The 21031-nt window shown below is 37.5% G+C and overlaps 1 protein-coding gene across 1 annotated transcript; it reads left to right on the plus strand.

Moving 5' to 3' along the window:
• The first annotated feature begins 772 nt into the window (after nucleotides 1–772).
• Nucleotides 773–20562, plus strand: LOC108108623 (somatostatin receptor type 2). Its single transcript, XM_017216722.2, has 4 exons — nucleotides 773–1124; nucleotides 16124–17380; nucleotides 18151–18198; nucleotides 18370–20562. The coding sequence occupies exons 2-4, from the start codon at nucleotides 16274–16276 to the stop codon at nucleotides 18886–18888; spliced, it is 1674 nt and encodes a 557-aa protein (XP_017072211.1). The 5' UTR covers nucleotides 773–1124; nucleotides 16124–16273; the 3' UTR covers nucleotides 18889–20562.
• Nucleotides 20563–21031: the final 469 nt, after the last annotated feature.

Below are 21031 nucleotides of genomic sequence, written 5' to 3' on the forward strand. Positions count from 1 at the left end.
AGGTGTAATAACTTTCAGGTATCAAGGCGAACCCCCTTATTCCACGATTAAATAATAAAAACAAACGAAAACAAAGACGCCGCCAAATGGATTATGGCTGATTATTTATTTGGAAAACAAATGCAGGGAGAGCATTTCAAAGCGTTGACGTCACAGAACCCGAATAGAGAATACAAAAAATTGCATTGACACTTTCATAAATCGACGGCTGACTTATTACCGATAATTGGTTTGGATTGTTATGGCCTGGCCACCGTATTTATTTATTTTCGATCTCGGCTCCCGTTTGTTTATAAACAAATGCGCAGCAGACATAAAAGCAGGCACCACAGAATGGAAAACCATATAACGAAATGAACATGAAACGTTCAGAATTGCGGACATTAAAAAACCATTAGCATAAAAACTAATATTAAATAATATATAAACATCATGGGCATGAAATAAACGCAGTGGGGAGCAGACATTCAGTTTTAAATCAGAAGGGATATATACATATTTAAGGCACTGTTTGCTAACAGGGCCAAGCAAACAGGTAAACTGTTGGCCCAAGACCACCCACATGGCCATGTTAAGTCCTAACAGGCAGCTGGAATTTATTTTCGGAATCATTTTAACATTTCGGTAGCCGAGGAAAAGGTAGATATACAGCACGAGTCCCACTTCGGAGGAACAGCTGTTCGGCTGCTGCCTTTTAGCCACTCAATGGGCCATCATCATCATCATCGTCGTCATCGTATTCGATGTTAGACAGTGAATTTCTTGGGCCGCTTCAGTCGTTGCCTGTCAACAAAGCGCTGCGAACGTGTCCAAAAGCCTAGCTCCCGAAAATAAAACGAAAAAGCCTGAAGTCAAACGCGAAATGGACTGAAGAACTTGTCTTCGATGTTGGTGTTAAGTGGAAGAAATTAAATGATAGTAAAACATATTACTGAAAGTTTCTTAAGAAACGTAAATAACGAACAATAAATAACAATCAAAGATTAGCAAGATTAAAGAACTCTTGAATATTTAATAAACGAGAAATTCGCCGAAATCGCACATCAAAGAAAAGTGTTTGCTAACCCAGAAATAATTTTAACAAATCTTCTGACAAAAACTGAAAATAACGCCATTTTGTCAAGGTAAATATTATTTCCGCCATATCACACCATAAATCACCCTTAAAATGAACTCCATAGAACTGCTTTCGTTCGGTGCATAAACACAAAAAATGGTTCCCCTAAGCCATAATACAGAAAAACAACGAGAATAAAACAAAAAGTGTCAAATTTATGCGAAGCGGTAAAAGACGACAGCCGGAAATTTATATGGCTTATGAGTTGAGTCGAGTCGAGTTGAGCTGAAGGATGGAAACCTTTCCATCTGCTCTCTCACTCTCTGTGTGTGTGCGTGTGCTTTAACCTCAAGGATTTTTATTTGCCTTCCGAAATGCTTTGAAATGCGGCAGAATTGTTGAATTGTTTTGTTTGCGGGGGTGTCAACTTGTTTGTTCTCGTAATTGTGTTGTAAACATATTTTGTATTCGCCTTTTGGCCCACTTCCTATGGGTCCAATAAATTGTAGAATTTCCTGGGTTTTTATGGCTAAAATAACATTCGAAAGTTATGGTAATCACAGAATAGGTAATCATTTTCCCACTGCACAAATTCAGAGCAGTGACAGATGATAAAATTATGAAAGGATCAGCAAATAAAAAAAATAAAAAGTTTCAAACATTATTACTTCAGATACTAAGTAGATTTTTAGAACTGACACTTAAACTCAAAGAAAATGTTTTATTCCATTAAACAGAAATTTCATTAAACGCTTTGCAAATCTCTTTTAAATAAAAAAAAAAAAATAAATATCTCTCTGACAATGAGCTTAAGTCCGGGCTTAGGAAAAAATCTTGTTAAATCAAAATATGCCAAAGGACATATAATATTAAAGAGCAAACACTCCGCAGACAAGGCGGCCAAGACGAAGAAGCAAAGCCTTAAAGACCTATCCAAGTAGATTTTTGCTTTTGTTCCGCATGTCTTGCTATTTGTGACGAAGAATGGATGAGGCGGAAGAAAGGGGGGAAAGACCCACCAAGTCTCATATGAAATGTCATAAAAGTCCTTCACTTACAGTGAACGACATAAAAAAAATACTCAAGCTGAACCATCAAGATTAAGTTGAATTATCTAAATGATATGAAGAAAATATATAATCAGAATCGAAATATTTAAAGAAATCAGGATCTAGGGTTCCATTCATAAATTATTTTATTTTATTTTATTATTAAACAACATTAACTATATCTTTGTCTATATATTATATATCTGTCATTAGTTCCGAAGTTTTTATTAAATATCCATAACGTATACTACACAAAATTAAAGCTATGTTAAAGATTATAACGTCTCTCGTTAAATTTGATCATGCTTTAGCCAAAATTTTCCCACACTGTACCCAAATGCATTATGTAGGTGGTTGGCATATATTGGCAGGACGAGCCTTTATGTGCCAGCGAAATGGTTCGCCAAATTTGTCAAGGAAAGGATGAAGGACTAGAGAGTTCCCCTCCGTGTGTGCTGCACTCATAAAAGCAGATGGGATTCTGAATTCTTGGGGCCGATAGTGCAACTGTGAAGTGAAAGTTTCCCTGCAGGGGCTGTCAGAGTGAAATGTAGCATACTTCCAGGGGCACACTGCCAAATATTTCACTGTGGGAAATTTCTGGGTGGGAGGAAACATCAGATGTGGGGCATTTTTCTCCTGTTTCAACAAGGCAACAGTAGCAAGACAAGAAAGGACTAAATTAATATATTACTACAGAGGGTGCTACTGCAGAGGAAAAGCATAGGGAGATCGCCTTTGGAGACCGCAAACTCAATGCAGATAATTAAATGTAATTACATAATGTGTTTGTATTTGTGGTCGTTCTGCGTCCATCTATGTGTCCGTGCACTTGGCTTTGCTTGTGTGAGTAATTACGTGCTTATTGCCAACAATAGAGGGAACAACAAAAACAACTTACAGCAGCAAGCAACCATGGACGCATAATATAGTAACTATCTAAGTCCGAGGAATAGGTCGAATAAGTCGAAATTCTGATGCTCTGGCATACAAAAATAATTTAATTTCTATCTCTTTCTACTTTTATAAAAAATTAACTATTGACAATTATATAAACTTAGTCAGAATCTGTTTTTATTTACTACAGACACATATTATTTCAAATTATTTACTTTAAGTTATTAATGAGTTTGAGATTGGATAACCTGTAAATATATTTTTATTTTATTTTCCAATTACTAAATTAAATCGTGTCAGTAATTGTATACTTAACACCAACAATATTTCCCAAACAACATCAACAAAAATATCCATACATAGTTTATCTGCTATAATCTGCTATAATTATAATAAAACTCGTAAAATTTAACAAGCTTAACACTTATTATCATGTCCCTTTGATTGCCTTGTGTTGCTGAACAAAAATATATGAAACGATTTTCCCATTCCAACGAATGGTATTATTTTTGTTTTAAATAAAGGCCACGCCTTCACCCTTATTGACCAACTTCAATCAGAAAACATAAATACTTGTGAAAAGAAATAAATTAAGTTCATCAGAATATCGCAGAGAAAAGCTCAGAATGAAAGTGTAATTAAACTGCAACAACAATCGGGCAGAAGTATCTGTGTATGGGTGAATATATCTTTATTATGGCATAATGTGCTTCTGTTATTTGATAAGAGCTTATGACGATGACGCGCACGTTAGCCGCCGGCGAACTCCGCTCCTCCTCTGGCCGCGCATCGGAGTCAATAAAATGTAATTAAATCGACATTGTTATCACCAGCAGACCAACAGACACAGACAGACCCCACTAACACGCTGCCGTTATCTGTGCATTAATATCGGGAAAAACAGACAAAACGTGAAACTGGATTTAAGGACCCAAAGATACCCTGTATTTATGACCGAGTTTGAAATCAAATATATCGAGGGACTACATATCTCCTTCATTTTCCCACAGCGGAAGCTATTTTTGTGTTCATATTTACTTTTAAGAAAATATTTATAAATTTTAAATTATAAAGACTTTTATTTAATTGGCGGATCTCTTACTATTGTGAATACACAGAATATTTCAGCTTAAAGTGTAAATAAAATCCGATCAGAACCTATATTTTTACGAACTTTATAAACTCTTCTAGACATACTTACTGGGTAGCTGCTATCTATGCAGAATATTCGCTTGTATTGATAGTCAAATTTTGGCTGTTTCTATTATTGTTTTTGTTTGGTATAACTATTGTTATTGCCAGTGTATAACAAACGAACCCAAATAACATTAGCACCCGTATTGTTTTTCGTTGTTAAAACAAATAAAATTTGCTATTTTCTTTGTTGGTCACCGACTTTTTCGGCCCACTTAAACAACCACAATCAGCGGGTCTAAAACTCGGTTAGAAATTCTAATTGAATTTAAATTGAATTTAATAGTTGAACAGCCAAATGGCCAAACATTGCAATAGTTGATACCACTTGTTTTACCTTGAAACTAAACTTCAGTCCAAGTCCAGCCTATGCAAACAAATAGAGAATTCCGAAAGAAAGGTCGAAAAAATTGGGCAAACAGAACTTTTCTTAAACTCTTATAAATCTATTAAAACTTTTACCATGAAAAAAATACCCCTAAGAAACTCCCCACTTCAAAAGGTTACCAGAAGCGGATAATGAGCTCAAAAATTGAGCTAAATTGGAAAAAGGAAAAGTTTTTCAGCAAAGCAGCCGCAAACCAAATTAATTTCTCAGTGAATCCATCAATGGGGGAAATCGAATAAAATTTCCAAACTAATTGTGCCATGGGAAAACTGCTATGAAAAAACTGCAACAAAATGAAAAGTTTTCCGGGAAAGAGGCCGCCCAAAGCAAATAAAGTTGGCATTAAAATAAAATAAAACCCGCCGAACTGCGAGTTCTATTCAAATTCTGTTCACGACCTTTTAAGTTGTTTATCGCCACTTGAACTGCCCGCTATATCTATATCTCTGTTTGCCTTTCTGGAGCGCTTCCACTTTGATTTATAATTTTGTCGGGTTGCTTTTGGCCATTGAAATTTATCAAGTGCTATCATTTGGCCTTTTCCTCAAACGCTTTTAATTGAAATTTCAGCCAAAGGTGGTCCCGAAAGCTGTTAAAAAAGTCTAACCCAAGCGGAAGGAAAACACGAAAAAGGGATCAAGAAAAGCGAAATGGCCTCAATGAGCTGAAATGAAATTAAAAGTTTTCCCAGGCTGCCAATTTAATAATTTAAATGAGCCACCACGGTGAGGCGGATAATAAATTATACAGAACTGATTGATACTCTCAAAAATATTTTAGCAATATATCCTAGCCTACCGAAAGGCAAACTCTTTTATTTTGTGGCTGCCATCAATCAATTAAACTAATTAATTTAATTCTTGCTGAAGGAAAGGGGGAAACCCTTTGGATGTATATACAAAATATTTGTTATATTTTCTGTAAATATGATTAAGTTTTTGAAAAGAGCAGGAGCCAAAGCGAGAGTAAGATCTTTAATTTTGTGGCTGCCATCAATCAGATGAAGTGACGAGGACGGACGGCCATGGATGAGCACCTCAATTACATTTTGCAATTACCCAGGCAGAGACCATCGCCAGGAATCCTTATGTGCGGGTGGAACTATATGTATTTGCAACACCCTCTCAAAAAACCTCTTTTCTCTCTTGCAGCAAATGAAAATATCCTCTTGACAGGACCCATCTCCCCTCCAGCCCCTCAGCTCCTTTTGCCTTTGGCCAGGCTTTTCCCACTGTTTTTCTGGGGTCCCCTTGCAGTGCGTTTGTGCCACTGCTTCTTCGGCTGTCCATTGCATATTTCAGTCGGTCCATCTTGTCCGGGTGCCTCCACTTTCGAATGAGGAGCGAGGAGAAGCAAGGGGGCAAGTGGTCAAAATACTGATTCGGACTCATACGTCAGTTCATCAAGCCGAGTTCAGTTGTAGTTTGGCAGTCCGTATATGTGTTTCGTTCTCCAATTGCTCTTCCATGTATCTCCATGCATCTACGTGGGCGTGGTCCGGCATTTTTGTGGTAGTTTCATTACCAAATTGAGTCGTAGAATTCATCCAGCTATGCTTGGCAGAAGATTTAAATTCCCTGCCAATGGAAACCTTCCTTTAAGGCCCTTTAAAATGTGGGCATTAGCTGATTCATTTCAATTAGACCAGAGCTACAGCAATTTGTGAGAGCACACTCAAGGAAATAGACAAAGTTTTTGATTTTATAATTTATTTTTAGATAACTTAAGATAAAATATAAAATATTAATACATTAATGCATACTTCCTAATTATTTTTAAAAGACTTCAGGACTGATATATGGTCATATTTTAATAGATTATTTTAATTACGGGTAGTACCAATTAATCTCAGTGTATTTTGCGGCAACATCTGCCACGTCATCGTGTCAGGCCAGGCGGTCCTGGATTCATGGAAATGTTGGCCCAAATTGCGGGCACACACAACAGACCAATTCGGTTGGCAGTCCTGTAGGCCGGGCTTAAAATAGATGGTCAATGTTTGCATAATACGTACGACATTTTATATAGTAAATCAGTTGCGACAACTTTATGTTAATGGCTAATCATGGAAACTGTCAACGGAATATTTTGTGAATTTTGCAAGAATTCAAATGATTTATTTATAGTCTGTAATTCGGATTCTAATTTCGTTGGCGATTGTTATAGCTTATTGATGGTAAAAGATGTTAAATTAAATTCTATATTTGTTAAATTTTAGTGTGGGTTTATCAATTTAATATTGTGAACTATTAAACCCGTTTTTATGACGCCTTTAATTTGCCAGGTTCCTATCTCTTCGCCCATAAATTTACAGAATTCAATAAGAAATGGCCGAAAATTGTAATCGATGTTCAGCGGCGAAAGTGATTTACTTTGACATTCGGCCTGTGGGCAGTTCTCCAACCCCACCGCGACAAAACAAGGATGGCCTGGTCCATTCAGCCGATGGAAAACTTCAAAATGCAACAAGTGTTCGGACGCAGGAAAATTTATCGATGGCAAAACTTGCGCTTCTAGTGAATTACGACAATTTGGTCTCCAGGGAAAAATACTCGAGACTCCTCGTCGTTCACCTCAACGTTTTCCTCTCCAACGAAGGAACTCGAAGATAAATGTTTGCAAGTTGTCGGCGCTACTTCCTACCAATTCCAATGGCAATTCCAATTCCATAGGTGGCCCTTAAGCAGAGTCCTTTGAGGGAGCGGAAGCAAGACATCGACGAAGCAAGCTAACACACGGCGACAATCTGGGTGGGTTGCCAGTGACGGAAAAATTTAATTGTGCAGTCGTGTGACTAATTGAAAACTTTCAGCTTGAATGACCAAAATAGGAAAAACTTCCAAGGCAGAAAAACATTGAGAAATTGCTGATGAAAGTTGGATTGTCTTGTTTTCCTCGATTCTGCTGCCTGACAACCAGGAGAGCCTTTGTTACGTAAAATCAAGAGATTGCTTCGGAAACTATCGATTGCATAAAGTGATTTAGTGGGATTAATTATTCTCAAATTGGTATACACCGTAAGATAGCTTAAATGCGCTTATGAAATGAAGAGGTACTAGAGTCTCGATGAAATGTATAAAGATCCAATTTACTTTTCCATTTACTTATTTATTTCACTTCATAAAAAAAGAAGTCGTTTTATATGTGAAGTATATTTCGTAACATCTGATCTGTGATGGATTTGATTTTAATAATAATAATGACAAATCAAAGAAAACATAAATAGGGTAAAAAAGACTTCTACACCTTTAGCTTCTAACCAAAACTCAGGCATAAAACTGAACTTAGATCACGAATAAGGAAGCTTAATATCGCAACTACCAGATGTTATTTCAAACGACACTTTTGAGTTGCTAACTTTATTAATCCCATGAAGAGAAAAACCATTTAGCGTGTTTTATAGCCTTCTCGTTGGGCAGAAAAAATTTATGGACTCTTCCCCGCCGGAATTTCCTATATTCATTTGGAATATTTAGAGGCGCAGTCATCATTTTTATGGGCTCATGTTTCACTTAGCCAACAGTCGTCGGACGGTTATTTTGTGGTCATAAATTTTATGTCAACTTACTTAGGCTCTGTCATGTTCGAAAAGTCATAATTTTCGTGGGTCTGTTGGGTCAAATAATATCAATGATCTGCATATAGGGTTATAGTTTGTACTCCAAGCCCTTTGGCTTGGATATTTTTATTCAGAATCATGTTCTGCTTCTGTGTCGCTGCTTTTTACGATGTTGACCTCCATTTTGGCTTGTTTATATGTTCGGCACCGATACGATTTATTTGGACACTGTCCGCTTATCGCACCATCATGTCCTGTTCCCGGTTTTGCAGTTTTCCTTGAAGGAAACGAGAAAGGCTCCATAAATTTATGTCAAACAATCCTTTGCTGTACATATTTTTATTACAACTCGAAGGCCAATGATGAGGTCGAAGCCAGTGGTGAGGCAATGGGGTTGGGTGAACGACTCGCAACTTTGTCACATTCCATCGGCATTTTACGTACATTCCTCACCCGCATATTTCCCATTTTATTGTTCAGTCATTCTACACATTTGCATCTCTTTTCCAATGTTCAACTGCCTTTCTGGGTGAGATAAATGCGTTTCGCTATTACCCTTTCTTGATTAAGTCTTTCCAATAAGAAATATCAATCAAATAATGTGTAATATTAATATTAAATATTACTGGACAAATATAATAGTTTTTTTTGTTCTTTTCCTTTTTAAGATATGTTTAAATATTAGGATTTGGTATAAAAATTAAAAAATATGTATTTACATTTCTGATATTTCATTTTAGAGTAAAAATGGCCGCGCTGAATAACCAATTTTCTTGGAGTCATTCCCTTGTTTAACCTTTCCTTTGTAAGATAACTTAACATTTTCCTTTACTTTTTCTGCTGACTGTAAAATGATACGTTTGTGGTGCGCTTTAAGGAGTCATTTCTATGGAAATTTCGTATCTTTGCATCTTAAAGAACGAAGTGGCGAGAAAAGCCCTTTTAAAAACGAGCATCGCTTGTTATTTATTATTGTTTAATTTCCCAAACTTGCACTTCATTTTCGTTTATGTTTTCGTTACGTTTGCTTCCATAAATTCAAAATCACTTATCTGGCTGTTATTTTCCTTGGATATTTGTTCTGGGCACAACGATGCCGTGACACAATTCCACTCACGCACGAGCTGTAAGCCATTACCAGGATGAATATGAAAATCAAAACAGAAAAATCCACAAACAAATAAGCCCCGGGACTGGATGAGGATGAGCACCCAGCACCCACTAAGCTGCTAATTCAGCACGCGCCCTTCTGGAGGTTTTCCCTGCTCACTGAGTTAGCCCTTTCCCCTCGGTCTGTCCATTTCCATTCCCTCCAAACATAGTTTTCAACCTCGTCTAGACACTGATTTGAGTTGATTTCGCTGTTGTTGGTTTCAGCTTTCCCTGCTCTCCTGCCCTCTGCCCGAAATTAATTTATTGTCTAAATGGTAAGAGGGGAATCCTATAGTGGATATAGCAAAATGGGGCGCTTTGGGCGTGACACATCGTTGACGCTGACATTAAATGTTGCTGAAAGCGCGCGTGGCTCATTTTCTTTCATTTTTATATTCTGCGTGGAAAATCATGGACTTAAAGGTCGGCTCTGTCCCTCCAGTCCCGCCTTCATAATCGATGAACTTTCGTGTTTTTTTTCTTGGCAATGGACCGATAAGCATAAATCAAGTTATTGAGATAACAAAAATTGTTCGCTCACCTCCGATACAAAAAAGTGTACAACATTTTAAACGGGAAAAAGCATGAAATCGACTTTTGAGCGTTGAGCACGAAATTCTGTTTTTTGCCCTATTGTGAAACTTTTTGTGGCACTTTGTATACACATTAATAAGGTATCAGAGGTTACCTGGGCGATTTTTAAATTTGCAATATTGAGTGTTTGGCGGAAGTGAAGATAGACCGACGAGTAAAATCTTAAGAGAGGTTTAGAACTGATTTATTTTGACATGTTTCCCAAAGTTATATTCCTATATTAATCATTAAGTTAAATAAATATATATTTTTAATGAAAATGATTGTTAGTTATGAAATAAAACTATTTTTTGATGCATAGCTTACAAAATTATTAAATACCTATTGTAGGCTATAAAATGCGTCGATTCAATCTATTAAAATTTGTTTAGAGTCTCCTTTTTGGGTGGAAACCACATCCATACATATAAACACACACACACACATGCGCTCACCTGTGATAGCAGTAAAAGTTGCGTGTCCAGGGGGTGTGGCCCGCCCCTCACAGGGCTAACAAAGTGTCTTTTATGTAGGCGTTTTATTTTACTTTAGCATTTTCCTTTGTTTTCGTTGACTTTATTTTGGACTCGGTGAAAAATTCATGAAACTGGTAAACGTTCGCTTTTGTCTTTGGTCCTTGCTTTTGTTTACATAAAAACAATAAATTATATATTTCAATATTCCACTGTGGGACATCTTGCAATTTCTTGCGTCTTTCACTTTAACTCACTTAAAGCAGAATAGGAAAGTTTTCAGGGAAATTGTCATTTTCCCCTAAGGGCTGTGTACAAAATTGTTTAGAAAGGCAATATTGATTCCAGGAAAATTCAATAGAAAAGCGCAGATTTTCAAGGCCTTGTTGCCAAATTGAATGTCTTTAAGCTATAAAAATAAATAAATAAAAAATATTCTGGGAGGGAAACCTTATGTTACAGAGTCTTTAATAAGACTAAGCGAAAGCTAAAAATAAATTTAAATATTTCTTTTTATTTTGTCAGCTATAAAGTTGAAGAGTTGGTTAATTATATTTTAATGAAATTTTCCAGAATATATTTACAAATTCCTCATTAAAGTTAAATTGAGTCATTTTACCATCACATTTTAGATACCTTTAACATTATTTTTTGGCTCGACTAAGTAGAAGATGGACATTAATCCTGATTTTTCCTTCCCTGAGATTTGCATAACAAAGCTCTGTTGGGAACGGTCCAGGATCATCCCGCCGAGGGTACCGGATCTTTATTCTAGCCGTTGTTGGTCTATCCACTGAGGCTTATTTATGCGCGCATGTCGGCGTTAAATTGGATAATGGAAATTGGATTCGAGCCGAGGTTTTGTGGCCCAAACGAAAAAGCCCCGCCCGGAGGCCGCGTTTATAACTGAAACTTTCTGCGGCCGAGTCGATGGCACTTGACTTGATTACGGGCCCACAAGGGCAAGGCCGTCGGGCGATGGCGACACGTGTGGCACGACACCTGTTGAGGTGGGAGGCTCCATTGGGGGAATATTAGGAAAATTCAAGGTAGGGAGATGGGGGCCACCTGCCCTTCGCCAACATCGCCTTATTAATATTAATGAGTATATGGCTGGGGCCAAACGCCAAACGCCAGAGCAAACTTTCCATCCCCAACCCCAACCGCCAACTCATCGATGGCTGCCAACGTCATTTACGATGTGCGAAAATAAATATTTAATTATTTATAAATCATGACCTGGCCAAACGACAATGACGTAGCACCCGGAATCCAGAATCCGGAATCCAGGTGAGAACGTGAGCTCTCCGCAGCCGCACGGATGAGCATGTACGGAGGAACATACACTTTACCTGGAATCAAGTCGAACCCAGGCCAAAGTGTAAATACATAAATTATGGCAACATATTTGGCCAGGCGTCAGTTAGGTGCAAATCTTTTGTTGCCAGCTTAGGATGGGACAATGGGGCAATAATGTGTGAGAGAAATTTGCGGCAGCTCAGGAAATTGGCATTGTAAGTCATTTTATGAGACCCTCATAACAGAAATATGTTTGGTATTGTAAAAGGTGGCTCATTCCTAAATTACTACCAGTTTCATGTGAAATATTTATACAAATGATTGACAAAATGTTATATAAATGGTTGATGGCAAGTTGGCTATATGGTTTGAATATATACTTTTGATTGTGTGATTATCAAATCAGCTTACCATATTTAGAATGCATCCGCTTACGACATAGTTCATTACGAACTGAATAGCCTACCCATCGAAGCCAGAGAAAAAGTCATTATACTAATTAATACATCAAAAGTTTGAGTGGCTAATCCAATTGAAATCGGGGCTCAGTTAGCAAAAAGCTAATTAAGCCGATATCAAATTACCCTCATGCAGCATTTATAAAGTCATTTTGATTTTAATTCCGCTTCTTGATTGGATGCAGCTAATCACAGTCAGCCGTGAAATTCAATCCCGATGGAGGCATTAGTACGCCAATCGGCCTAATTCACCCAATTGCAAATGGATATATGATTTGAGAGCCCTCCCAAACCACTCGGGATGATGGATGATGGCGGAAAGGTGAGCTATTTTTGTGCATTTACCAATTAACTTGGTTGACATAAGCCGATTTGCCGTTTATTTGCGGTTCAAGAGTTGCACAACAGATCGAATGTAATTTTTAATTAAGCAAAGTGCTTCCACACTCCAAAATCAAAAGGGCATATGCGTTGCTTTTTCTGGCATAGAGTCATGAAATTAGGCATTGAAGCTTGGAAAACAAGAAGAAAAGTTGAAAAGCTTTAAGGGAAGAGAGCTGCTAAGTGGAATTTATCCATGCACTTCACGGAGGAAGTGAAAATTTATGCCAGAGACGACCAGAGGAACAAAGCCGGGCAGAAAGATACGGAGGACAGTAATAGGGAACAGGATCAGGAGGGAAACTCTATGCATGACAATGACTTTGGCCAATGAGTGAGAAAGATAACAGCTAAAAGTTTGCCCACCGTGCTCAGGTGGAACAAAGGCGCTGAAAACGAAAGTTATTTTTCACACGAAAAAAGAAATTCCATTAAATTTCGTTAGGTTCTTCAATTCAGTTTTCCCTTTAAATATAACAAAGTTTTTGCTTGGCAGCATCAAATTTGAATAAGAAAGTAAATTGACTAGATCTAGCCGTGAGATTAACCTCAGTTCAACTTTCAAGGTTAAGTCCTTCGATTGGCCTTCAAACGTGGTTTGAAATTAAGCTATTAAATTTCAATTTCGGTTAGCTCAATAGGTGTGTTATAAATTTTCTCAAGGGTCTTAAATAGTAGAAGCTCTTGTTACATATTAATTTTAAGATTTTTGGTACTGTGCTTAATTAAAAATTTGTTTTTCTTTACTATCTTAGAATTTATCCCTGTTGTTTCTTATCAAACCTTATACATAAATGTTGATAAATATCTAACAAAATCAACCTGCTAAAATGAAGAAATTTTAGTTTTATAATATACCAAATTATATTCATAAGTGGCTCTTATTTTCCTTCAAAACCTCTAATTAGTCCTTGATTTTGGCTTCTTCACAGTCTGGTTGGCTAAATTTATAATTTCACCTGGTCAATGCGACAAATTGCAGTACCATTGCACCTAATATACCGAAAGATGGCCATGTGATATAGCCTCATTAGGACCGCACACAAGACCAGCGGCCCTTGCTGCCAATTATAGTTTCATCAGTCACTTGGCCATAACGCAGCCTTCGCTACCCTTACCATCCTTGTTGGCCTGGCTGGGTCTGGTCTGGTTCGAAAACTCAACCCGCAAGGAGAGAATAGCCGAAAACACATATCTTCTGCTCCACTGGCCAGATCAATCGGTAGTCAAGCGTTTTATGGCCTTTGTGTGCGGGTGTGGAAAGCGGGGGCCGGTCTTTGTTAGGCATGGTGCCATCATCGTCAATGGCAACATGTTTAGCAATTGATTGCTAACCTTGTTTGTCCCAACCAGAAGCTGACTGACGAGCGAACAGGTCCGGACAACGGAACAGGACATCTCTGAGTTGCCTCACTCTTCCTTTTGACCATGGTATAATTATCGGTATATCCGTCAGGCTAATCAAGGTGTGGAGCGAACAAGAGTGTTCACCAGAAAGAGACTCCGGGATTAATCATTCATCGTTAGTTTGTACTCCGTTGTTCATTTCTTGTTCATGTTCAGCAAGATATTTTGGGCTATAAAAGGACTATACGACTTGTCCAAATAGAAACATAAAAGGAAATATATTTCATATTAACACCACTTAAGATTGCAATTTCGACTGTGGGAAACATAAATAATATACATATTGCTTTAAGAATGCAAACAATTAAATATATTCTATTCTATTCCATGGTATTTGTGGCCATATTGGTGACTTGGACAACTTCCAACTTGGAAGATGTTTATTTAATATATTTGGATTTCGAATTTGTGAAGACAATTAATTTGGTTTATACTGATTTCAAGATTAATAACTGTATCAAATTTCTATTTTCATTTGTTATTTAAATGGAATTAGAAAGAGATTTAAAAATTATATCTCTCAGTGTAGCAATTATGATGTGGCTGGCATCAAAATCAGCTGCATCCAAGCTAATTGCGCGGCTTAATGTACGGGGTTAAAGTTTAACCCGGTCGGGTCGCAAAGTCGTTAGGCCCAGCTGCTGTTGACCCACTTAATACCGGAAAGAGATGCTCTCATAAATTCCTTGGCAATTCACGCAGTTTATCCAACTAGGATTACGCCAATTAATTAATCAACGGAAATTCTATCTGCCTCGGTTTTCCATTTAATGGTTGGAGGAGAACTTTTGCCCCTGTGGCTATTTCCTTTCACTTGGCCTTGGTTTGTTGTGCTGTCGGTTTTTCGGCCAGCGAAAAACTTGACTTCACTTCTTATTGGCCTGTTTTTGGTCGATGTCTGCGAAAGTTTTCGCCTGGCTACTGACCGAGAAGTTTGCGACCTTCATGGGGCTCCTTCCTCAGTGTATATATGTTTAGTGGCTTTCTTCGGGACCAAAGTTTTCGTGTTCCACGCCATATGGACGACGTCTTACTCCAATGCTTGTGCTTATTCATTTTTAACATAGCCTGGGGATCTTAAGAAACCTCAAAACAAATTGCTTATTAATTGTGGAAGAAAGTTTGCGGTTGAAACTCAAATACAAAACGTTTTCCAATTGCATTATGGAAGAGATTTATTAAGAAAGTAACTTGGTTATTCAAAAATGTCCGAACTTAATTGGTATTTTTAATATTTTAAATATAAGATTTGAATTAAGCTGATGTCAAAAATATTTGACCACCATCTGGCAGATGGCACTTTCATTTGATTTATTAAAAAACTTGCATGATTTGCCAGTGTCAAAATAAAATTTCTAACAGTACTTAATAATAGATTATTGTAAGAAAAATACATACGAGTATCCTTGCCTGCATTGCGATACCATTTTTGATTGATAGTTCTTTGAACTTTTCAGACATTACTCAATACTGCGGTCCCAAACTGTCCTCTCATTTCAAATTCTACTTAATTATATTTCTGGTCTTGGCACAAACGATAAATTGAGTTTATATGAATTACGTTTCTCTCCTTTGGCCTCGCGTTATGGGAAAGTTAATTGCTTGTAGTCGTTGGCGTTGCTGTCATGTATTTTTGTTGTACTGCCTTCGTTCTCTCGCCGGCTTTTCCTTTATTTTTCATTCGCCTTTCATTTTTCACCCGCCAGATAGCGAATCATTTTTTTCGCACGCCGAGCAGTGCGAAGAAGGCAAACAAGCAAACGAGCAGAATTTCATATAGTTGATTGCATTGTCTGCAGGAAAATGTTCACACGATGATGCAGGATGCGAAGGACCAAGGGACGGCTATGATGTGGGGGCGTGACGGGGATGGTCTCATGAAATGCTGATAGCATGCGCTCAATATTGTCAGTAAATAATACGCGCTTGTTAGAGCCAGCTGCAAACGGACTAAAGCTTACACGGGACGAAAATATTATATAAATGACAAAAGTATAAAAATGATTTAGAAATACAAGAACAAACATTGATTAAAGTTTTTATCTATCAAGAACTTAACAAAAAATACCGTTTAATAGTGATATTTTATGTTATTTAATGTAGTTTTTAAAAATATAGACAGTTTCCCTCTTCTCTCTCTCTCTGTACACCACAGAATTAATAATGGCGATACAGAAACCCCGTGGATGTTACTAATCAATCTTACTTTATACCATTCCCTCTCACTCTTTTGCAGAAACCGCACCGTGTAACATGTGACGTCACAGCCATAAAGTATGGAAAGCATATCAAAATATTTGCCATTTAGCTGGGTTAGCAGGCATTGTCAAATAGACAGCCGACCGCCAACTGGAAATTAGCAGGCAGTTACAGTAACCGAATCGAAATGGGAGGCGGTTGGTGGCGAGAGCGAGGAGGATCGAGCAGGGAAGCCAACATGAAGGGACACTCGACACCAAATGGGGCAGCTGCAAACCGCAGAAACAGCAGCAGAGGCACCACCATCGCGACCAACGCCAGTGTCCACTCTGGCATTCTGTTATTTGTGCTGACAGCGCTGACACTAACGAGCTTAATAACGCCCACAGAGCAGCTGGCAGTGGCGCCAAATGGAACCACTCTACAGCAACTGGAGTCCGTGGAATCCTCATCGTATCCATCCATGGCTGCCGACTTATATAGACCCGTAAATGGCACTCTGAATGGAACAATGACGTCCAACGCACGACCCCACCTGAACCACAAGCAGCGACCGATGCAGGAAAATGAAAGCCACTATTTGGATTACGATGAGGATGTGGATGCGGACTGCTCGTACAGCTACAACTTCATCCTAAAACTCATTACGATGATCCTGTACGCTCTGGTATGCATTGTCGGTCTATTCGGAAATACCCTGGTGATCTATGTGGTGATGCGATTCTCCAAGATGCAAACGGTGACCAATATATATATCCTGAACCTGGCCATAGCAGATGAGTGCTTCCTGATCGGCATTCCTTTCCTGATATACACCATGCAGGTGGGCAACTGGCCCTTCGGCAACTACATGTGCAAGGCCTACATGGTGAGCACCTCCATAACCTCATTCACCTCATCGATCTTCCTGCTGATCATGTCGGCTGATCGATATATAGCCGTCTGCCATCCCATATCCTCGCCCCGCTATCGAACACCTTTTGTGTCCAAGCTGGTCTCGGCGTTCGCCTGGATGACATCCGTACTGCTGATGCTGCCGGTTATCCTGTTCGCTAGTACTGTCAAGTCCAGGAATGGAAATCTCTCGTGCAACATCGAGTGGCCGGACACCCAGAACTCCCACACTGACTCCACCTTTATACTGTACTCCTTTGTTTTGGGCTTCGCCACTCCACTGACCTTCATATTGGTGTTTTACTGCCTGGTGATCAGGAAGCTGCACACCGTGGGACCCAAGCACAAGTCCAAGGAGAAGAAGCGGTCACATAGGAAGGTCACCAAACTGGTGCTCACGGTAATTACTAAATTTATGTAAATTAATCAAAATTTTTATAGATCTATTCGCCACACTTTTATCAAAGGATAGAAAGTCACACAAATTACAAAGCTCCACAGGGTCACACGTCATTTATTACAATAGTCAACGTTGGCCTACAAAGTAATAAAACCAAAACACAGTTCAACTTTCAATTTAATCAAATTAATTTCTGTTGCCATTTATTTAATAAAGCAGGTTGTTAGTGCACGCTAACATTGTATTAAAAATCAATTGTCAACTTGTAAATAATTTCCTAAATTATCGATTAATCCGCATCACCATCATTATATATTATCATTATTCAGTGTAAAAGTAATATCAATATTATTCATAAGTTCCATTGTTCCGTTTTCATTGTTCCTAAAAAGTACACTTTTAAAACTGTAATCGATCTCAGCCTAAGCTTTATTTCGGCTTAGCTCAGTCACTTTCATAACGATATTAGAGCACATACAACCATAACACAAATTTAAGGCGCCATATAGCGATTAGTCACAGGTAATATAACTTAACTATAACTTTAAGGAATTCAATCCATTTTTGTTGATTTTTATAAAGAGATTAATATTTATTTATTTATTAAGAAATTTGCGCGGGATTTGAATTACACGAAAATTTTGAGACAAAGGTTTAATGTTAATATTAATAGATTAATATTTCAATGATCTTAATTTGATTTTAAATAATTTAATTTTATCAAAAAATATTCACCTCATAAATATTGATTTTTTTTTATCATTTTACAGGTTATCAGTGCGTACATATTTTGCTGGCTTCCACACTGGATTTCTCAGGTAAATAATTTTAATTCATTAAAGTCAAACGTAAAAAAACCAAACAAAATGTATTACCAATGTGTGCCCTTAAATTAGAAGAATTTATCCTTTCAATTTTTTTTTTTTTTTTGACTATGTTAAAATGCAAAACTGAAATTAAAAATTGTATTTTTGTATTTTCATTTTTAGGTGGCTCTAATCAGCTCATCCCCACAGCGATGTGCCTCTCGGCTGGAACTAGCCGTCTTTTTGGCCTGTGGATGCCTCAGCTACTCCAACTCGGCCATGAATCCCATCCTCTACGCTTTCCTCAGCGACAATTTCAAGAAGAGCTTCATGAAGGCCTGCACATGTGCGGCACGCAAGGATGTGAATGCCCAGCTGCAGCTGGAGAACAGTTTCTTTCCCAAGTTCGGCAAGGGCAGGCAATCCGAGCGCCTGCTTGGTGGCGGCGGAAAAGGTGGCGCCCAACGAGGGGCGTTGGCTAAGAAAAAGGCCTTGGCTGCTGCGAGAAACAATAATGCTCTGACAGCCACTACAACGACCACGACTACGACCACCACGATGGGCACGGATGCCGTGACTTGTCTCCAGCCTGCAGTGCACCAGGTGCCTGCCGAGATCCAGGTGGGAAGTCCGGCCACTGTGCTGGTAGTCAACGCGGAAACCAACAACTGTAAGCCTCCTGTGCTCCATACAGACTTATAAGACCGGGCTCCCTCGATGCCACTGGAAACGGTGGTGTTCATCGCCCGCAGATGAGATCGGCAGTTGGAACTAGACCTCGACGTGGGCGTGGATCGCAGGCTGTTGACACAGTCGGAGTGCTTACTGTAGGTTAAGCATTTACTGAAATGATATTGATATTTTTTACCACTAGGGCAGAGCTATGCGAAAACGGAAAAAAATAATAGAATTTCCTTTTTATTGTGGAATCTCAGCAACCAAATAGAAATATTTAAAAAAACGAAAGCAACAAATTGGTTTTGCCGCAATTTTACCAATATAAAAACTAGTTGTATGAAATTTTAATTTTTATTTTCTATAAAAGATGTAAGTAGTTTTTTTTATCATAAAATTGTTTTATACCTCTTTTTTAACACTATTTTGTGTTTAAATAATTGAAAAATAATCAACATAAAATTATTTTGAATAAACAATATTGTAGGTTATTTTTAACACTATATTGAAAAACGAATTAAATTAAAACTAATAGTTCCAAAGGACTCATTAAATTTGTACTTAAGTTGTAATAATCTAAAATCCAAACAAAGTAGGGCCTTGAGACCAGGTTACTAATGACTAATATCAAATATTTACCGTTTTCGCATTGGTAAGCTTATCAGGTAAATATTTATATAAGTTTTCCGATTTATTAAGTGTGCATAATTTTATTGACGTTTTGAAATTTACATACTCCTCTAGACTAAGCTTAAAGATCTTTTAAAATTGGAAAGTTAGGATAAGTTTGTGTAGCTGGTTGTGGAGCAGTTGAAAAATAGAAAAAGTTACTAGAGTAAGCCAAAGATTTAATCTTAATGTTCAAGGAAAGACTTTGAAGAGAAGTAATTGTATGATTATTTGCCAGGGTTCATTGATCTGAAACTTAAATAACCAAACATGAACGATTCCATGAATGCAAATAATTCCATTGGAAATAAAACTTACAAAGTATTCAATGAAAAACTATAAATCGAATTAAACTGCAATGTGATTGTAAAGATAAAAACATGAACAAAAGAGAAAAATTTGCATACCGATTCATAACAATAATCTTAAACGCAGCTTAATTAACCGTGTATATTTAAATTAACATTAAGCAATGCGTTTTTTAAGCACATGAGTGTATTAACTCAATTGTGCATCCAATGATCATAATTGAATTCAATGAATGCTAATGAAGTAATAAAAACGCACTTGAATCGTTGCCATAAATATTAAATAGTGTCGAAAAGATAGCAAACCAAAACGAATTCAATAGATTCCTCCTTCATTGTTTGCGTAACCCAAAATAGTTGTACAACAAAACTGTTCAAACAAACTCACAGTAAACTAATGTTAGTATTTATCATTGACTTGATTATTGTAAACAATAGCCAGAATTACCGTTGGCGAATGTGGGAAATCAACGTTCCCTTATAATGTATTTGTACTTTTGAAAGTAAACATAGGCTTATCCGTAAATATAATAAATTATTGATATGTGTATTTATTAATTGTCCAAGAAATACAGGAAAATTGAGAAAAACCAAAAGGATAAGTGTACCATTTTTCAATATTAAGTGTAACTTGATTGAAGCTAAACGTATTTGCTAAAACTAAATGTAAGTGAAATTTAAGTGCTTAAAAATTGAAATACGAATAAACAATATTTTAAATGAATTCACAAGCCACCAAGGATATTCTCCCTTCGCCTTGAACGGGTATCAAAAATGATTGTTTACCCCTACATGGACCTCTTTTGTTTGTCTTGATTTTATATTTCTCTGATTGCCAGGTCGTGTGTGATATATAAAATATAAATAGTTATGGCAGAGGGTCTCCCTTTGAAATGGAGACAAACAACAGGAAAATTGTCAACATAAAAACAAAAACTATTTTCATGCTTCGTCTAATGTGCAACCATTTTTGCCCATTTCTGACCATTTTCAGCATCCACAGGATACAAAAGCAATGGAAATCGGGTGGGAAGTAAGGTGGCTCTGCAATATTGCAAGGAAAATGCAATGAAAAAGTCCCAGCATATAATGAAAGCTGCACAAAAACTTAAATAAGGGAAAAGTAAAGGAAGCAACATAAAATCTTGAACTGACAAGCAAGAAATTCTAGTGGCAGGCTTGGTTAGAAAGTG

This window comes from Drosophila eugracilis, unplaced genomic scaffold (assembly GCF_018153835.1).
Source record: "Drosophila eugracilis isolate 14026-0451.02 unplaced genomic scaffold, ASM1815383v1 contig_2154, whole genome shotgun sequence".
Taxonomy (NCBI): Eukaryota; Metazoa; Arthropoda; class Insecta; order Diptera; family Drosophilidae; genus Drosophila; species Drosophila eugracilis.